Raw genomic sequence first — 19,848 nt, 5'->3', positions numbered from 1 at the left:
AATTTGGACTTGCCTTTCATGTGGGACCTTGTATTTTTATCTTTGGAACAGTGGTCCTTCATGTTTCTGTTTACTATTCAATAATATTTTCTTATCTTTCAAAGAAAAAAAGTGGAGGATGCCTTCCACATAAACGAATAGGCTTCCACATACCTTAATCAATAGCAGATTGAATACCATGGGTTAATCTCTCCACACATAATACAACAAATACGAGGAGAGTGGATCACCTTGTCGAACTCCTCTAGAAGGAGCAAAACTGTCCGATAAGGTGCCCTTCCATAGAATATGAGAACTACTGCTACGCCAACTCCGTATAATAGTATCAATAATAATCTCAAGAATTCTGACCTCAAGTAAGGTGTCATAGATGAACTCTCACTGCAAAGGATCATATGTTTTTTCCAAATCTATCTTCATCATCATTTTTATCACCATCACTCTTTAAAATATTTTTGAATAGCTTTTGTTTACAATTTCTAGAATTGTATGTCCCTACACACCTTAAGCACATACCCGACATTGGAAATAAAAATGTGTATAAATTTGGATTAAATAATAAAAAAATTCACACATGCAACCTGCAAGTCGAATTAAAAAGTATATTGCAATAGAATAATCTTTTAGCTTTGTGGCCAAATAAAGTTGATATTAAGCGCAATATAAGTTTACCCTGACATTATCGGTCAAAGATCTTAGCTAGCAAAGATTTGGGTCAAATCAATTCCAAATTTTTAATAATAAAAAAAGGCCTTCCACATGTAAATCGGCAAACATGTTGTTTTCACAATAATATTTCTTTATTTTCCCTTAATATTTGTATAATTTATTTGTCTTTTCACATATATGTTTTTTATTATGATGTCGTCAATAACATGGCCAAGCTTTTGAATATCATCTCGTTAATTTAACTTTTAATTAACAGTTCTAAATTTTACTTTTATTTAACATGAATAAAAAACAATAATTAGATAAATAAAATATAACAAATGATTAAACAAATATGACATTGATTATGGAGTTGGAATTTGGTTATATGGTGGTAATTAAATTTCATAAAATGTAAAAAAAGATTAAATAAATAGCAAGGTAAAAAATTTATATCTCCACCCACAAAGAAAATAAAAGGAAAGAAAGAAAGAAAAAGCACTTTCTTTTAATATACGAAAAACAACTAGAAAATTAACAAAATCCAAAAAACAGATCGAAAATGATAGTTGAACCATAACGCACGGAGTTGTCAAGTCAATGAAATAGCTTAGCTTGCAAAGACTACTTGCATCTAATAATCAATGTATATATATGGAAGTTGGCCTTCCACGTGTTATTTTGAAAGAAACCTTTCTATTCTTATTCTATTATTAGTGTCACTATTGAATGGCCAACAAATTGAGACTATAATTATAATAATTATTATTTAATTTTAATTTTTTAAATATAAAAAATAGTTAAATTTTAAATCATTTATTAATATGAAATCAATTAATAATAAATAGAAAAACGGTTATTGTATTTTATGTTCAAGATATTTCAAATTTAATCAATTGTCTCTTTTCCCCTTCGTCGGCCCTTCAATGATGAGCTGGTTATGCCCACATGCGATTCCATGCCACACAACAAGCTCATTATTCCTACATATGAAGTAAATGCCACAGGTCAATTATTCATACACGAGAGAAATATGCTAATGCTGACAAAATTAAACCTAGATATATTACGTTTGTATTTAATTTGCAAAACTTCTATGTGTTTGTTATAACAACTTTGTAGTTATATATATTTATAATCTATAATATATATAAAAAAATAAGAATATCGAATTTGATTGACAAAAATTATCATATTTGCTTATTATAACTCTAAATTTTCATTTTAATTATTAATATTAATAAAATTTATCTAATTTGTAAACATATAAAATTTCAATTGCTTTTAGTGACTTTCATTAAAAATTGGCATGCAAATAACGTGAATAAATATTTTCATGTGGTATTTTTTAGGTATGTGTCAAAATATAAAAAAAAAATATCAACAGCAATTTATCTCCGTTGGTAAAAAAAAAAATCGATGTTAAACTTTTCATTTAAATTGATGGTAAATAATTTATTAATAATTAATTGGTTGATTGTAATAAAAGAATAAGAGTTCATATGATATCTTTACGTAAGTATGACGGTTTATTTTGTATTTTAACCTAATGGATTATTATTCCCCCTCTTATTTATAAATAAAAACGTTATATATGATAGGTCAAAGTCTAATTATAATAATGAATTATGTGTTAAATGTCAAATAAAGTGTTGTAATATTTCAAACAATATCAACATTAGGTAAAACGCTTTTCCAATGAAAATGTAGAAAAAAGAAAGTGACCTTCACGCTTATATTGGGTTTGACAATAAACTACATGAGGAGGCACTAACATCCTACGAAATTTGAAAGCATTTGTAATAATTACATTTTGACAAATTTTTATTAAAGTGTTACTGTTTTTTTGATGGTTTAGTAATTTACAATTGGTTAGGCAGCTTTGACAATTTAGTTTCTTAATTAAATAGTTAACTTATTAAGCACGTCCCCACTATAATTGTGCCATGAGATAACATAGGATTCTTCTAAAAGTAATTAATAACGAGTAATCATGTGTGATGGAATTCAAGTTCGGTTTGGTACGTACTTTTATTATTTATTATTTTATCTTTTTAAAAAATAAAAATAATAAAAATATCAACTAAATAAAATCTAAATGAATTCATGCAACATTGTTCATAACTGAATACCTTTATGAATAATAAAAAAAATATCATTCCAATTAAATTTCTTTTATACGTTTTATCTAACTTATAAGAGGGTCTAAATATTATAATTGTTTTTCTTTTTGAAAATTAAATATTATAATTGTTGTTGGTGAAAACATTTTATTACTTCAAAACCTAAGATAACAAAACGATTTTTTCGTGCTACATGGTCCAATCTGAATTTTTTTTATTTTTCATGATGATGGCTGTTGGTAAGTGTAATGTCGAATATCAACATGGATAAAAGCTTATCTCCATGCAAGTGTTGGCTTCTTCAAATGCAAATAATCGTAATGTGAATGATTTGCATCAGAGAAGAAAAACATGCGTCCATCCAAAACAGTTTCACGTTCCATAATAAAACAGACTTATATTAATTAGTATTAATCTGAATGATTCAAAGCAATGTACGTTCATCTATTCGAAATTCAACCAGAAACAAAACTATTCCATGTTAGTCCAAACCAATTGGCTCGTCCTTCTGAATCCAATTTTGTAGATTTTTCACCTAATTTTCTATTGTCGATGCATTGTAGTGTTTGGTGAGAGTTGACAGAAAGAGGGAGAAAGTTAATTTTTCGGAATTCTTTTTTCATGAAAATTGAAAATTTTGGGTTGATGGTATTAGACTTTGATTGGTAGAACTTTTGTGACGAGGAAAATCAGAAAAGATTTGTCCTGGAAATGGGTCCCAAATGTTGAGAAACAAACGCATGGGGGTGGTCAATTACCAAACGCATGGGGGTGGTCAATTACCCACTTGCAGAGTGGGAATAATGACTTGGAAATTATAATCCTCTTGATAGGGAACAAGCAGACGTGTCACGTGGTTTATCGTAAAAGAAGAACTAATCAGTGATCCCACCCTAAACTTCACAATGATTAATAAATATAACAAAGTACATGAAACAAAATGCCATGTGAAAGTGTTCTTGTCCATCTAATAACATAATAATCATAACACTTTAACATTAAAAAAAAGAAAAAGTTTAGTAAATTTTTAAAATTTTACTTGATAAAAATTTAGACATCAAGTTACATTAGTGTAATAATTGCTAATTCTTACAAATTTTTATAATTTTTTATACAATTAATTTGATGCCTATATCATTTGGATGGAAAATATTGCTTTTTCCATAATATATATGTTTAATAAATTAAAATTTTATTAAATATAAAATAATAGTTATTAGACGTCTTGATTTTACATTTAAATTTCAGAGTGTGTATATATATTTTCGATTTCTTGATTTCATCACCATATTTAATGATTATCAATTTCAATTCAATTAAATAATAAAAATATTAAACCTACATTATAAATTATTCTAGAAAAGAATATATAATAGGGCATGTGTTGAAAAAAAAAAAGAAAAAAGAAACCCAATTAATAAATGTTCCCATTTCCTAGGTCAAATCAAAGTGTGAATATGCTCAGAGACTGTAGGGCTTGCTGCCATTATTTGAAGTTGGGCCTTTTCTCAACTCTTTGTGATGAGTCTCTGTGAGTGCCTACAAAAATTAATAATTACTTTAATAGACATGTTTCACATGATGATCGTTAAACCAATAATAATTTCAGACTGCATTTTGTCTACAAAAATTAGTAATGATTCTCTATTATGATCTTCTAGATACTCGAATAGCTGTGATTTTAGGTGACATGTTTCTCGTGTTTTTTGTAAGCTAAAATGTTTCATTTGTGTATATTTTGGTACAAGCATTTCACATATTTGGTAATTCATACCTAAAAATTTAGACCAACAAAGAGTATATTTATCTTCTAAATAAAAAAAAGAAAAGAAAAAGAAAAGGCACAATTATCATTAACAGAGATGTCTTTTTTAAGTTACATATCATAGCTCTCAAAATTCACCATTCATCATTCTTTCCCTTTTCAAAATTCAACTAGTTGAATAATATTTCAAGAATAAAATGTTGGAGTGTTTTCTTTTCTAAAAAAGAAAACATCTTTAAAAAAAAGTAAAAGCAAAAGAAAGTTTAAGGAGGGAGGAAAATTCTAACCAAGGATCTTAACTCTTTAAAAGAGGGAACAAACCTTAGGCTAAGCCCTGATTCTTTTATTTTTATAATATATGTTATGTATAAAAAGAATCCACTTACATTAATGTAAAACTAAATTAGTTTTACATTTTATATCCTTTTATACAATTTATATTTGGTTAATTCAACAATTAGACTTTACTATTGCAAATTTATATTTCTAACATAAGTAAATTTATAAGATTGTTACATGTCTAATAAGTTCTAATTCAAACTACTTGGTATTAACATCATTGCAAATGCATATTTATACAATTATATAAATTCATTTTGAAAATTTAAATCGTCTATCGATATATAAAATAATAATCTTATTTAAAAACTACATAACTTTATCCTCCTTAACCACATTTTCTCCCATGCATTACTCAATTTGGAAGCTCAAAAAATCTCATTCATATTCTAATTTCCAATTTAATTTCTTCTAAATGTTTTCTTACCTCCATGCAAATAAATTCAGTACAGGTCGTTTTTAACGACCAAAACTCTCTATAATTTGATATAAAACCAGAAACTTTTTTGAACGAAATTAGACCACACATCCTAGGGATACAGCTGGCTAGCTAGCCAAATTTAATATAATAATAGAAAATGTTCATTCTTCACATCAAACAGTGCACATGTTTCAAAGGGGTGGGGCTTTATTTTCTTTTTCTTTCTATAATTCAGAAATAGAAGGGCTGGTCATCAAGGTCCATTAATCAAACATAACTTATTTAGAGAAAGCACGTTTTTAATTAGCCAAAGCCAATTAATAAGCCATCACCTTTTGCCGCCCTCCTAACATGATTATTAAAGGAGAGTTGATTTAGAGGAGGACCACCACTTTGTTTCTAAATGCAACAAGAAAGGTCATTCAGAAATTCTAAGTCCCATCATGTATAGTTTGATTTAATTTTATTTTTGGGTTTTTTTTCAAGTTTTATGTTGGATGGTTAATTTGTTTCTGTGGCTTATTCATTGAGTTTTGAATGTTATATTTTATTTTTTATGAAAATTGTTTGATTATTATTGAAAAATTTTTATTTTTATAAATGTAACATCATCTTTTTCTTTCAAAAAAAATATAACATCATAAAAAATATTATTTTAAGATTACACTTATCATTTTATTGAAATAAAAAAATGTTAATTATATACAATTGAAACATTAATTATTTTTATATATAATTATCTTTCAATTATAAATTGTTTTTAATTTATAGACAATTAACTTTCTATTTTAGAAATATTTGCATTTTATATGTAATTGTCATTTAAAAATAATTAAAAAAAAGGTATGCATGTGCAACACACGTGACAATAAATGCATATATATAAATTAAATGAAGATTTAATTAGGACTCCAAATATATAAAACCTAACTTATATAAATTGAAATAAAATACAAAATTCATTTTACAGTACCTTAGTTCCAATGATGAAAGAGAAACCTAATATATAGATATAGTAGCCACTATCCGGCAGGTAGGCTGTCATATTGTCGCTTTCTTAATGCTATATATCTTCTCCAAAGATTAAATGTTTGCTCATCTTTCTCAAATCAAGATTAATAGGCTTGATATTCCTTCTTTATCCTAATGATGGTTTTAGTGTGTGTGTGTATATATATATATATTCTTGCTATGTACTTAATCTACATTATTTGGCCAATTTAGATGAAATGAAACATATATATGATAAGGAAATGGTTAAGTTATGCAATCTCTTATTTTCTTTTGTAATTATTTAATTAGATAAAATAATTATTCATTCATATGATTAGTTCTTTCCTCCTTTGTTATTAAATGTCTAAGTTTCGTTTTCAAATAGACATCTATATACAGTTAGAACTTGGCACTTTCACACAAAGGTATCAAATTAGATTGAGGAAGGAAGGAAAAGTTTATATATAAATAATTGGAGAGCTGCCTCCCTTTGTGTAGATCAAACTTAATTATAATTTAAGATAAACGTGCCAAATAAAAATTATAACGAAACTCCACCAGTGGGAATAAGAAATGAACATGCGTTTATTTAATTATTAATTTTATGAATATGTTATAATTAATGTTATATTTTTCATTTTATTTCATTTTTAATTTTTTATTTTCTGATCTTTGGGCAAGATAGTGGAAAGAATTGAAAATTACAGGCGGAATTAAAAGGTGGATATCATGATTTTTTTTTTGAAAGATTGTTTTTATTAATCTCATCACCAATATGTCATTTTGAGTTTCAAACTTGAATGGCATAAGACTTTTGATGACATGAATATAATTGAGTTTGACTTTGACAATGGAAGTTCCTAATGGTATATATGGTTGTATATGCAATGGTTGCTTTATCTAGTGGAGGCGAAAGACCTTTTTCTTTTTCTTTTGTTTTTTTTTTTTTTGTTTTTTGTTTTTTTGTCAAAATCAACATGCTTAAAGAGTCTAAATATAATTATTTTAACAAGGACTAAAGCATAAACAAACCCTACACGTAAGGAAAATTCCAACAATCAATATTTAGAACTCTGCCTTAGTTTTAGACGACAAAAACCAAAATTTTGAATAACTAAATAAGTTTAATATAATATTTACTACTTATTTGAACCACTCTCACACACATATATATCGTGCTTTTCTTTTTCTTTCAAAATACGAATAAAAACAAACAAGGCCTCAATCTTTTTATCAATGCTATTAATATGGTTTATACTTTTTTTAGCTATCAAGAATATGATCAATGGGGTATATTTTGATGAATTCAAAGGCGATAAAAAATAATTGATCGAATTCAATTTGTCAAAAAGTAAATTTGAGAAGATATTCGATTTAATACAATATAAATTCTACTGCATGGTTGCTTTCAAAAGTGATAAAGAAATTATCAGTTCCTTTGGAATAAAATATGAAAAGAAATAATGATGCATGAACTGAAAAACCAGGCACGTACTTATCGTTTTACATGCTAAGTTGACGACATGAACCCGACATACCAAAACTACAGTTTCACCACTTTGCTTCCTTATTAACTAAAGGTAGAATTTCTTGACCTTTTTTCTTTACTTTGCTAATCACGTCGGGGTCCCCATCAGCCAACGGCAGAAATAATCCATGTAACGCGGCTAGCTAGTCATAATATATTTTATACGTGGATTTACTTTATTGATAACGAATATATATATTTTAATTCTTTATGTTAGGAACCTTTTTATCTTCATTAATTACAATTTTAGGATTGAGAGATCGGGTTCGATTATCTTTCATTTATATTTTGTGGTTAATTTTTAGGTTGTAATAAGTTTTATCATCATCATTTATATATATGTGTAGAGTACACAATTTGTATTTGGAAATGATGTACATTTTTGAACTGTGATGTAAATATATTAAAAATTAAAGGATGAAGAGTAGTAGAGAATCTCGACCTAGAGGGATTAAAACCCAACAACCTAGATGCACATAATTATATTATTATGTAATGCTTAGAAAATATATATTTAAATATTTAATTTAATAATAAATGTATGTATCTCAATTTTAAGAGTTGAATTAAAATCTCTTTTATCCAATTAAAACAAACCCCACTTGAAAAACATGATGGGAATGTAGTTCTACAGGAGCAATAAAGCGGGTAAGATGGTACTTAATTTTTCCCTAACTGAAGTATATAAAAATGGCAAACAAAGTCATCAATCAATTGTTCAATAGGAAGCAAAACAATTAAATCTAATCAGCAATGATATTGTCATTTTAAGGAAACTTTCCTTCTCCGGTGCATTCTTCATCTTTTGTTTGGAGAAAGTGTAATTTGCTTAGATTTATATAGCATCATTATATAATATAATAATAACGTAACAATTCACAAGTCTGGCCCAAGAATAGCCAGCCATTGCCATCCACTACAAATTTATTATTATATTAAATTTTCATCATCATCATCATTTTGGGATCATATCAAAAACTTGAGGAACTCAGTAGGGAAAGCCATAATTGTTTTATACCTGCAGTAGATCAGCAGCATGGCCCCATTTTATCCAGAAACTTGTGCCTCATATTCATTTGCAAATTAACTATGGGTGGGGAGGAAAGAACAATTAAAGTTTTAATTTGTTTTGTTAAATTACATAATACCAAAGTTTATAGAAGAAAAAAGTGCTGTTACAGGAAAAAAAAAATAGATTAATATTTATTATCAATATTATTATTGCATGGGTTATTAGCCTTATCCATTTATAATTATCCTCTAAATGAGGAGGCCATCCACTTTGTCTAATTTGTGGTTTCGACTGTTTTTCTGGTTTTGCCAAAGCCCCATCCGTTTCATTATCCTCTAAATTAAATCGAAGGGTTCTTTTCTTTATTATAATAATAATGAGCCTTATCCAATTCATTAATTATCCTTAAAATTAATCCTATAATTTTGGTTAAATTGTTGCTATTACACCTCAAATCTGCTTGGATCTCGGTATTTAAATTGTTTATAAATGTTGAACTCCAGCACATCAGATGCATATATTTACACACGAGTATGGGCAAAACATATTATCTTTGGCTAAATTGCACTTAGGTCCTCATAGGTTTATGTAAATTCCAGTCTCAACCATTTTTATACATGTAAAATGGAAGGTGACGTTTTTTCTATCTTTTTATATATATAGATATATATATTATGTTAGTAGGCCCTGGGTAAGGCCACCCAAGCAAGGTCGTCCCAAATTTAAGGAAGCTCTATAATTTTATAATATAATTATATAATTAATTATATTAAAAATATATAAAAATTAAAATAATTAATAAATACCTAATTATTTTTTACGTCTAATAAATATTTATTTTTTCTAACTTCCACATCCCTATTGATTTTAAACTAAATATCTTATTTTTTATTAAAAATATATAAAAATAAAAAATAATTAATAAAATAATATATCCTCTCACTTCTCTAATTATATGTATAATAAATCTTAATTATTTTATCACTTTTTAATTTAATAAATCTCAATTTTTTTATCACTTACCAATTTCAACTAAAGGTAATACGTATTTAATAATCTTCAACAACTATTTTTTATATATAAAACTAATTAACTATTTTTTATCCAATCAACTAATGGTAAGATATATTTAATGATTTCTAACAACTATTTTATTTCTTATATATAAAACCAATTATCTATTTTTTAAAATTTTTAATATTCATTTTTGAATTCTTCTTCCCTCGTTTATTTTTTTTATAACTTCAATTTTTCTCCAAAAAACGTACAAAAGTTCGTTATGTTATTATCTTCATAAAATCATAAATCTTATTTACAATTTTTTTTTGAAAAGCTATAAGTCTCATTTACAATTTGCAATAAGCATTCAACAATTAGGTATTATTTTTCTAATCTATATAGACTTTTTTACTTTAATTTAGAATTTATATTTTGTTGTTGTATTATCTTTGTTTTATGTGATAATTAATTTATTTGAATTAGAAATTTTGATCATTGATTTTATATTACCTATTTAAAAATATAAAATAATTATAATAGTTAAATATTTTTTATACTTATAATAAATATTTAAATATGTCAAATAAAAAATATGAAATTAGTTATTCAAAACTTAATTTTTTTTAATTCCAATAAAAAAACCTCATTTCAATATTTTGTTTTAAACTTTTGAGGTTATCAGCCAACTCTGATTATAATTTTGGTAAATTATGTTCTACAAAAATCATTGATATTCCTTTTTAATAACGATTAAATCAAAATTAAATTGAAAAATCAAGTCTAGATTCATAGAACTTTTTTAATAGATCAATTATGCAAAATTTTAAATAATTTCAGCAAGTTTTAATACTTTATTTAAATAAATATTTTAATTATAAATTATGATCAATTTTTCACACTTGTGTTTTGATTATAGATGTGATTTTTAATTAATTCTTTATATATTATTAACTTCCATACCCAATATTGTACTTTATGGATTTATCCATTTTTACTTTTTATTTTTATTTAATTACTATTTTTTAAGGAAGACTTTGATTCAAGAATAAAAAGACGTTAGGATTTACGGTTGACGAGTAGTTGGTGCCTAGGGGTATAAGTGAAATACGCCTAAAGGAAGGGGTATGAGTGCAAATTTGCCAGGTAGACCGGAAGAGAAAAGAGACACGAAAAGGGAAAGCCGAAAAAATAAAAATAAAAAATAGAAGTTTGTGGGCGGGGGAGAAGGAAAGCAAAAGCCAGCAGGGACCAGATACGAATAGTCAAGCATCCGCAAATTTTCAACTTGCCCTCAAATAAATCTGTCCTCGCCCTTTTTGTCTATTAAAATAAATAAAATACAGAAAGATCTGGTACAATAAAAATAAAAATATCAATTTTTTATTTCCCTTCACCTAAAAAAAAAATCTTTTCCTCCAAAAATGTTTCCTCTCCCATGGCTCAAAATCTCAAATGAGGTCTCAAAAAAGTCAATTAATCTATTTTTTAATTCTTATGCATATCCATCAGCCCCATCTTTTTGTCTCAAATAATTCTCTATTCCTGGTATTATAAAATAAATAAAATTTTATACAGAGTTTATATTTAAAATTTTGATATAATAACTAATTATATTATGTTTATATTTACTTATGTAACTATTAATATCATATATTTACACAATACCATTATACGAATTATCAAATCTACCATACATGTAACAAATTACTATATTATGTTCTTAAACCTAACATTGTAATATCAATGTAAATGAGTTCACACTTTTTGAATAATTTAACAAATTTATTGCTCTTAATATTAACTTCGAATCTGTTTACTTTGCTATTAATATTAATATTAATATTCCAATCTTTATATGTCCAAATAAAGTGACATATGCTAAGCATAATTATGGAATAATTTAAGAAATTAAAGTGAGATTAATAGTCAACTACTATAACTTGCAAAAAAAATAATTGATGCATTAATCAAACTCCATATAAATTTTATTTGTGAGTTACATGCAAATAGAATTTTAAGAACCCAAGTTTAATCTTAAAATTATTGTCTCTTCAATATAAGTCAAGTTCAAACTTCATAGGTGGAATTCCTTCTCTCTCGTGCCATATTCAATTGTTAAACAAACAAAAACAAAAATGTTTTGGTGCATTTATTTACTATTCATTTTGGTTTCAAATTTTAGAATGACCATTTTACTATATTTAAAATGTGTAAAAATAATAATCACTTTTTCAAAATAGAAAATATTTTTTAAATTATATTTTTCATTGAAATATTAATTTTAGGTGTGACCCTCTAATTTTTATATTATTTAAGATATAATATTAATTATCTCCAAATATTTGTTATAAGTACGAGCTGTTTCCCCCAAAGAAAAGTCACATTATTGGAAAGTGACCCTTTTCTCCTCTCTGTGTATATATGTGTGTGTATATATATATATATATATATATATATATATATAATCACTCTATCCTTTTCATCTCTTCGATAAATATAACAAATATTTTATTTTATTTTATTTTTGTAAAGAGGGAGAGTTTGTTGTTGGTGGTTGCGGTTATTTCTCGCTGATTTGCACCTGCTCTTTCTTTTCTGCGCAATGTTCATGTTTCTCTCTCTGAAAGCTCTTCACTTTCCCTCTATAGAATCTCTCCTCCTTCCTTCACTCTCCCTTCAATCCTCTCTCTACCCATTTTCACTACCCCTTTGCTCGCCCTGGAACTGCCCTTCCTATGTTGTTTCCTTTTTCACATTCATTAGTTTTTAATTTTTGGCCCTGTTTTTGCTGATCTTGATCCTGGTCTTTGATAAGCTTTTCTGTTGATCTGCTGAAAAATTTTGCTCTTTTGGGTCGTTTCTGGTGAGAATTATGGGACTCTCAATTCGTTTAAATTTTTTATGACAATTTTTAGTCCTTGTTTATTAAAAAGGGTGCTGCTTTTAGGTGGAGTTATTGAGTGTTGAACTAAAGATTCGAAATTTTTTTTTTCTTTTGCATAGATTTGCATCCATTGATCTCCTTTTTTGATACATATGCCTTTTCAGCTTTTTTATTATTTGCTTTCTGATTAAAAAAACAGGAGTTAATCTTTTATCATTTATTTGTATCAATCAAAAAGATTACTTTTCATCTTTTGTAAATTAGAAAGCTTTAGAAATAAATTTGATCCGCTTCTTTTTTGGCTTTGTTGGTTGATTCAGCGATTTTTTTTATTGGAAGCAGTTTATGAGCTTGAATTTGTGGATTGATCTGATCATTAGATTGAAAGCGGATAAGGGTGTCTGGAAATTTTAGTTTAAGGTCATTATTCAAGTGATTTGAGGGAGACTCAAAGGAATATTTTTTGTGGCTGTGATTTAAAAGGGTTCCTTGAAGGTTGTAATTTTAAGAGATTGAAGAACAAATCAAGGTATTATCTATTAGTGATTGGATATTTGGCTCTGAATTCAGAAGGGATTTTTGAGATTTAGTGTATAGGATTGTAAAATTGAAGGTTATTTGGTGGATTAATCGGCACATTAGCTGGAAAGTTTGAAAGGGTTTCTTTAAGGATTTAACAAAGAAGTTCTGACGGATCCGTCTACTGAAAATAGGGGTTGTGATTGTCTGGCTGGTCTGGAGTGCATATTAAGCATTATCAGGGCCCTCAGAATGGGGTCCTGCTTATCTGCAGAAAGCAGGAGCCCTCTCCCTGGTTCGCCTTCGTCCCCTCATCTGCCGAATATGAGAAGGAGGGGTTCAAGGAAGAGATTAGGGTCGCGGAATTCTTCCTTTGACTACCGAAAGGAAGAACCATTGCATAGGATTCCAGGGAGGTTATTCTTGAATGGGTCCAGTGATGTTGCTTCACTCTTTACTCAACAAGGCAAGAAAGGAACCAACCAGGACGCCATGATTGTTTGGGAGGTTAGCCTTTTTTATTTATATTCACATATTAGTTTACTTTTGTTCATGGGAATTCTGTTTTTATCAAACTAGTCAAACAATGGCCATTTAATATATTTGGCTTTATGTGTGATGTTTTCTTGAATAGCTTTGAAAACAAGCAATTTGTCTTATAATAGGAATATAATATTTCTTGGATGAAGGAACTTACCCTTTTTTCTAGTTGCAAGCTAGCCGATGCCGTTGTATTATTTGATGGTATCTTTGCATGTCTGTAATGTTTAAGTGATAGTTCCTTTTCTGCAAACATTGAATTTTGTATTACCCTTCTTTTATTTGTTTATGACCTTTTGCTTTCCTTGTGTACGTATATTCATATAAAGGACATTCTGCTATCTATTTGGAGGAAAAGCAGAATTTTTATATTAATTGGCTGCAACTTCTCCACTTTCTTTCAGGATTTTATCCAATCATTAGTTGCTACATGAATGATACTTCCATGGTGGTAAATTTAAACTCATCATTTGTTTCTATTTTACATTTGCTACATGAGTCTGTGTTTGAGGGACCATAGATTTGGCACACCTTGGAATTCATTATTTTAAGACATGTATCTTCATTTTCTTGATGGAGTAGAATATATGGTAGATTCTCATGTCAAGAGAGGTAGAGGAAGACCTGAAAGGGGTATGGGCATCAATTTTGCTAAGTGTATTGACAATATGGTAAAAAATAGATTATTGTGGCACAATATAATCCATCTAGCTGATCCTACTTAATGGGAACAAACATTGTTGTTGTTGTTGTTGTTTTTTAGAGGATATATACAGTGATGATGGTAACTTGTGTAGACTGAATAATAGAAGAAGGTTTCTAACTCTTTATATGCTCGACCATTTCTTAGTGAAGAAGGCCAAGACATTGACTTTTTTATCCCTAGAACATATATCCTCTTATTTGAATATGATGGATAAGGGGCTATGGTAATGGTTCTGTTATGTGAATTACCAATTTCTCCTTGTATTTGTTAGTTATGTTATTAATATTGTTCTTCTGCATTATCATGTTCCTTTTCTTACTATGTATGGCCGTTGTTTTCCAGAATTTTGGTTCAAGAACAGATACAGTTTTCTGTGGTGTTTTTGACGGCCATGGTCCCTATGGTCATATGGTAGCAAAGAGAGTGCGGGACCATCTTCCCTTAAAACTGTGTGCTCACTGGGAAGTTAGTATATCCAGTGAGGATGTTCTCAGAGAGATCAGTTTGAATACTGCTGGAAGCATGAACTCTGAAGATACTACTTTTGTATCAGCTGATGAGGAATCTAGGGCCTCTGTAGATCTTGAGGAAACAGAAAAGCACCCAGAGATCTTTCAGGCGCTTAAAGAGTCTTTTTTGAAGGCTTTCAAAGTGATGGACAGGGAACTTAGAATGCATGCCAATATTGATTGCTTCTGCAGTGGGACAACCGCTGTAACTTTGGTCAAGCAGGTATTCACTTGTAACTTTTAGAAGCTTTATTTGAAGAACTATATTATGACATGTTTCACAGTATTCCTTAATCATAATTTTGTTGGTTCCTTGTGTAGGGTCCATATCTTGTCATTGGAAATGTTGGGGACTCCAGAGCTGTGTTGGGTACAAGGGACAAAGACAATTCACTTACTGCAGTACAGTTGACTGTTGATCTCAAGCCAAATCTTCCAGGTCTGTTTGTCTGCTTTAGTCATGCATTCTATTTTAGTTTTTTCTACTGAGTTTCAGACTTTCATTGTTTTGGCCTGAAGTTTCAGACTGAAAATTATGATAGGTGAAAACAATAGCACTTTTCTTTTTGAAACATTGGATGTATGGGATTTTTTATGCCCAGTTTTGTCTCCTCTTATATTTTTCTTTTTCATGGTCTTGTGTGTGTACTGCCCTGAGTGTGCCACCCGTTTGGAAATTCATTATTTATTGTGAAGAGAGGAGAAACAAAGTATGATGGAAGGCAGTATAAAATTGCTATTTAAAATGATCATCTTGTGGATGTCAGGACATGTAATAGAATTGTTTGGCCTTCCATATTATTTCTCATGTCCACCACGTTATGACTGCATCCAGAGGTCCCTCTTTGTGCTGTTTGTTGACTGGACCATCTTAAATTTTTTGTACCTTTTAATTGTCTTGGTTTTCTTTATGTTCTCCTTGTCCATTCTTAAGACAGAAGACAGTCTTCATTACTGGAAGCTGTTGAGAGAGAAGAATTCAATTTTGACAGAATACAGTATTAATTCGGATCCTAATTGGTTTGGCAGGCCAGAAAATTCTCTCTCTCTCTCTCTCTCTCTCTCTCTTATATGTTAGGGGACACATTTTAGCTAATATTGTCTCACTGGTCACATATATAATTGTTGTAAATTTGGTTCAATCGGTTAGACAATGAGTGGCTGAAACATCTTAAAACTTGTAAGGGTATGTTTCATGATTGTTGAGTCAGCTTCTAAACAATTAGTTATGTTTGACAATTTCGTATAAGATGTGTGAAGAGTTTTAGAAAGATTAGAATTATATAACCGAAGACTAGAATGCGTTAATCTAAGATGAATTGACTGAGAAAGTAGGAGATACTGGCAGCAAGGGTGGGAAGACCCTGGAAAGCACTTTGTGTATATAGAATAAATGCATTTGTGAAAGCTTATTGATGTGCATATGAGCATCATACGTGTGATGAAACTAATAAGACTACAGAATGTTGAAAGGTTTTGTAAATTTGATAACCATGTATGTTATGAGTAATGAATCAATTTATTAAAAATTAGATGAAGTCATTTTTGTAATCAATGGGAAGTTATCTGGAAGTCCAGATGAATACAGAAATGCAGAATTGATTGCAAAAGAATAAGCAGTGCAGTTTTTCCTAAACAACTATCATAAAGGAGTCTGGTGATGGTTTTAACTGTTGAATAGGGCATCGTTGGTTCATATTGCTTGTCTAATGCCCTTGACCTTCAACTGAGATCAAGAAAAAAATAAGTTTCCTAATATTACTTGCTTCTCGTTGCCTATTATATACTTTTAAAAGTAAAGTCATGCTAGATACTCCTGTTTTTTCTTCTTTACAGCGGAAGCGGAGAGAATCCGAAAATGCAAAGGACGTGTCTTTGCTCTTCAGGATGAACCTGAGGTTGCCCGAGTTTGGCTGCCAAACAATGACTCACCTGGCCTTGCCATGGCACGGGCTTTTGGAGATTTTTGCCTCAAGGATTTTGGCCTGATTTCTGTGCCTGAAATATCTTATTGGCGCCTGTCAGAGAAGGATGAATTTATTGTCTTGGCCACAGATGGGGTAATGGAGCCAACATGAATTTTTATTCAATATATTGAATTGCATTTGAGCCCTTCTTTCTGGATCTAAGTTTTGCTTCATTATTTTGCAGATTTGGGATGTTCTATCGAACAAAGAGGTGGTAGATATTGTAGCATCTGCCCCAGCACGGTCCTCTGCCGCTCGAGCCTTGGTTGAGTCAGCAGTTCGAGCTTGGAGATACAAATACCCAACTTCGAAAGTTGATGATTGTGCTGTTGTTTGTCTCTTCCTTGATTCTAACTCAAACAATTTATCTACTGCTTTCAATGCCAAGCCCAAAGTGCAGCCAACTTCAATGGACCAAATTGACAATGACAATGAGAAAGACAATAATCTTGCTGTCTTGACCAGTCTCGACCGGTCTGGGACTGTGCGAACTGGCGAAGAAGTGCTCCCAGGAGTGAATGAAGATTCTTCAAAGCAGGAAGAAATGAATTCAGAATTAGGAATAGATTGGTCTGCCCTTGAAGGAGTGTCTCGTGTCAATACCCTTTTGAATCTCCCAAGGTTTGTGCCTGGTGAGGAGGATAAGAAGGCTGCTGGAGGTACAAAGGCTCGGAAGTGAGAAGGTCTGGTTAGTATTTGATTTTCTTTGATTATTTTTTGTAATTTTTCCTTGCTTCTGTTATATTATTTCTTTTTCTACAGAAGGGAAAATGATTTGTAGGGCCATTGATGTTAAAATTTGGACCGGAGAGGTGGGCCCGGCTGTATTAGTGTGTCTGGGAAATCGTCCTTTCTCTCTAGTGTGGGTAGAATTGGAATTTTTGTAAATCCAACTCTCCGTCTATTTTTTCGTAAATTTTTTGCCCCTTAAATTCCATGTGTGATTTGTTGGTAACTGTATGCTGATAATAAATTTTGCGACGATGAAGCCCCGTTGGGTTTTCAACTTGAATGGACATGATACTCCATATTGAGTAGTTGTCTTTGTTCAGAGGTGGACTGTTAGCGACGTGGCTTATGCCTTATTACACCTTGTTTGTGGTTTGCATAGCATCATTGATCTCTGGGTAGCCAACTAATTCAAGTTGAATATTTGATAACGAGTGTGATAGAAACTGCTCTTCTTTTGAATCCTTACAGCAATGGGGACCTTAGGAAATTCCACTTGTGCTGTCACTACCCTTTTTAAGCCTTGAATTTCCATCATTGTACAGGTCTTATTTTTCAGGTGCAGAATTGCAGGCTTCTATTAAAACGGCATTCTGTCTAATCCGCCCTGGATTCTGGTCCATTGATTTATTCAAATAATGAGAGGAAGGAAGGTCGATTTCTGGACAATCAATTCAAGGGTATGACTTTTATCAGAAAAAAAAAAAAATCAAAGAAACAAAAAGATCTGTCAGGACTTTGAATGAGGGAAACAGGAGTGTTGAATTTTTTTTATGGTTCCTGATAGCAGGGAAACTAAAGACTAATTCAATGGAGAAGAAGATGATAGAAGCCACCAGAGTTGCCTTATCATGTGATGAGGCGGTGGAGTGGGAGCAAAGTGGATATCTTTTGCAAAAGCAATTGACTCCTGCTTTGTGGTTGAAGCACATCATCATTGTTATCATTATTATTATTAATGAGAATGAAAATGAAATGCCAGACTGACTGGGGAAGGCTCTATAAACTTTTTTTCTATTTGACTGCGAAACTTCCACAACTCTGCACCACATTAGCAAACTTTTCCTTGTAGATTGTCAGGTGCCTACCATGAACTAATATCAACATTCAAGAAGATAGGATGGATCAACATTTGTGGTTCAAGAATAAGGTCATAGATGGGGGACAAGAGAAACGGGAATTTTAGGGTTTATTAGGTTGCTGTTTATTCAATGTATAATTGGCTTCTAGAAACAAAAAAGAAAATGAAAAGAAAGTATTTTTGAACAAATATAAATAAACTATGCAATCTATTTTTGATAACAAAATGCATGTGACTATGTATATAAGCTAAAATGTAATAATTGATGCTACAAGTTAATTACTTATATCAGTTGTCTTGTTGGATAATTGATGGGTTTCTACGATAAGAAAACAGGCATCCATGTACAATCATTTATGTATCATTACACCATCTTGTCATTCAGTCTCATGTGACATTAGCCTTTTGTTAAGTTGGTCACTGGCAATTCTGGCGGTGCCAGCTAAGCTCAGCCTAAGAATCTCCTTTACACTGTTTATGTTTTTTACTTTTCACTTTTATTTTATAAAAACTTTTCAAAGAAACCAAACAAGGTAGTAAAAGTTAATTAAGAGTAACAATCAAGAGGAATAATCTTTCTTTTGTCATAATAAGGGCTTAATTTTACTTCAATAAAAGTAAAATAGTTTAATTAAATACAATAAAAAATCTCTCAATATGATTTGCATATTTTGTAAAAGTTGTGAAGTAAAAATAAGTGTTATCCGTATAGAACTAATATTCATGATGACAACATTCCTCGACAAGTTGATTGTTGTTTTTACTAGCTAATTAACTTGAATGCCAAAGAAAAGTCAAAAAAATTGATACTTTTGTTGCATTATTTCTTTAATAACTGAACAATATTCATGTTGAATATCAAAGAAATGCTTGCACGACATGTCATTCCATTTACAATGTGAACATTATGTCAATATTTTTTTTAAAAAAATTTGACATAAAGATAAAAAATTGAAACCATTTAAAATAATTAGAGACTTAAATGGAATAATTTAAAAATTAAAAACTAATGTGGCATTAAGATAAAAATTTAGAGATTGCCGGGGGAATTTGTTCAATTAAATTTTAATTTTCAAAATAATTTA

The 19,848-nt window shown here is 29.7% G+C and overlaps 1 protein-coding gene across 12 annotated transcripts; it reads left to right on the top strand.

Moving 5' to 3' along the window:
• The first annotated feature begins 12,339 nt into the window (after positions 1-12,339).
• LOC18599311 (putative protein phosphatase 2C 33) lies at positions 12,340-18,670 on the top strand. 12 transcript variants are annotated; one of them, XR_001928149.2, is made up of 8 exons: positions 12,340-12,691; positions 13,033-13,738; positions 14,820-15,209; positions 15,308-15,425; positions 16,823-17,046; positions 17,138-17,636; positions 18,242-18,362; positions 18,473-18,670. XR_001928149.2 is itself a non-coding variant. In XM_088806304.1 (7 exons), the coding sequence occupies exons 2-6, from the start codon at positions 13,484-13,486 to the stop codon at positions 17,630-17,632; spliced, it is 1,482 nt and encodes a 493-aa protein (XP_088662430.1). In that variant the 5' UTR covers positions 12,340-12,691; positions 13,033-13,483; the 3' UTR covers positions 17,633-17,636; positions 18,242-18,488. The 12 variants fall into 12 exon arrangements, 6 of the variants coding, with proteins under 6 accessions (XP_088662430.1, XP_088662429.1, XP_017977225.1 ...); XR_001928147.2 differs by having other exon boundaries at positions 18,228-18,362; XR_001928146.2 differs by having other exon boundaries at positions 17,138-17,641.
• The last annotated feature ends 1,178 nt before the right edge of the window (positions 18,671-19,848 follow it).

This window comes from Theobroma cacao, chromosome 5 (genome assembly GCF_053813885.1).
Source record: "Theobroma cacao isolate CCN51 chromosome 5, ASM5381388v1, whole genome shotgun sequence".
NCBI classification, from domain to species: Eukaryota; Viridiplantae; Streptophyta; class Magnoliopsida; order Malvales; family Malvaceae; genus Theobroma; species Theobroma cacao.
This window is presented reverse-complemented; position numbering and strand designations above follow the sequence as displayed.

What these genes read in the sequence shown, in the direction of transcription:
- LOC18599311 (XM_088806304.1), top strand. Translation starts at nt 13,484, where the DNA reads ATGGGGTCCTGCTTATCTGCAGAAAGCAGGAGCCCTCTCCCTGGTTCG. An exon ending in TCTCAAGCCAAATCTTCCAG is followed by an intron (nt 15,426 to 16,822) that starts GTCTGTTTGTCT and finishes TCTTCTTTACAG; the next exon opens with CGGAAGCGGAGAGAATCCGA. An exon ending in TTGTCTTGGCCACAGATGGG is followed by an intron (nt 17,047 to 17,137) that starts GTAATGGAGCCA and finishes ATTATTTTGCAG; the next exon opens with ATTTGGGATGTTCTATCGAA.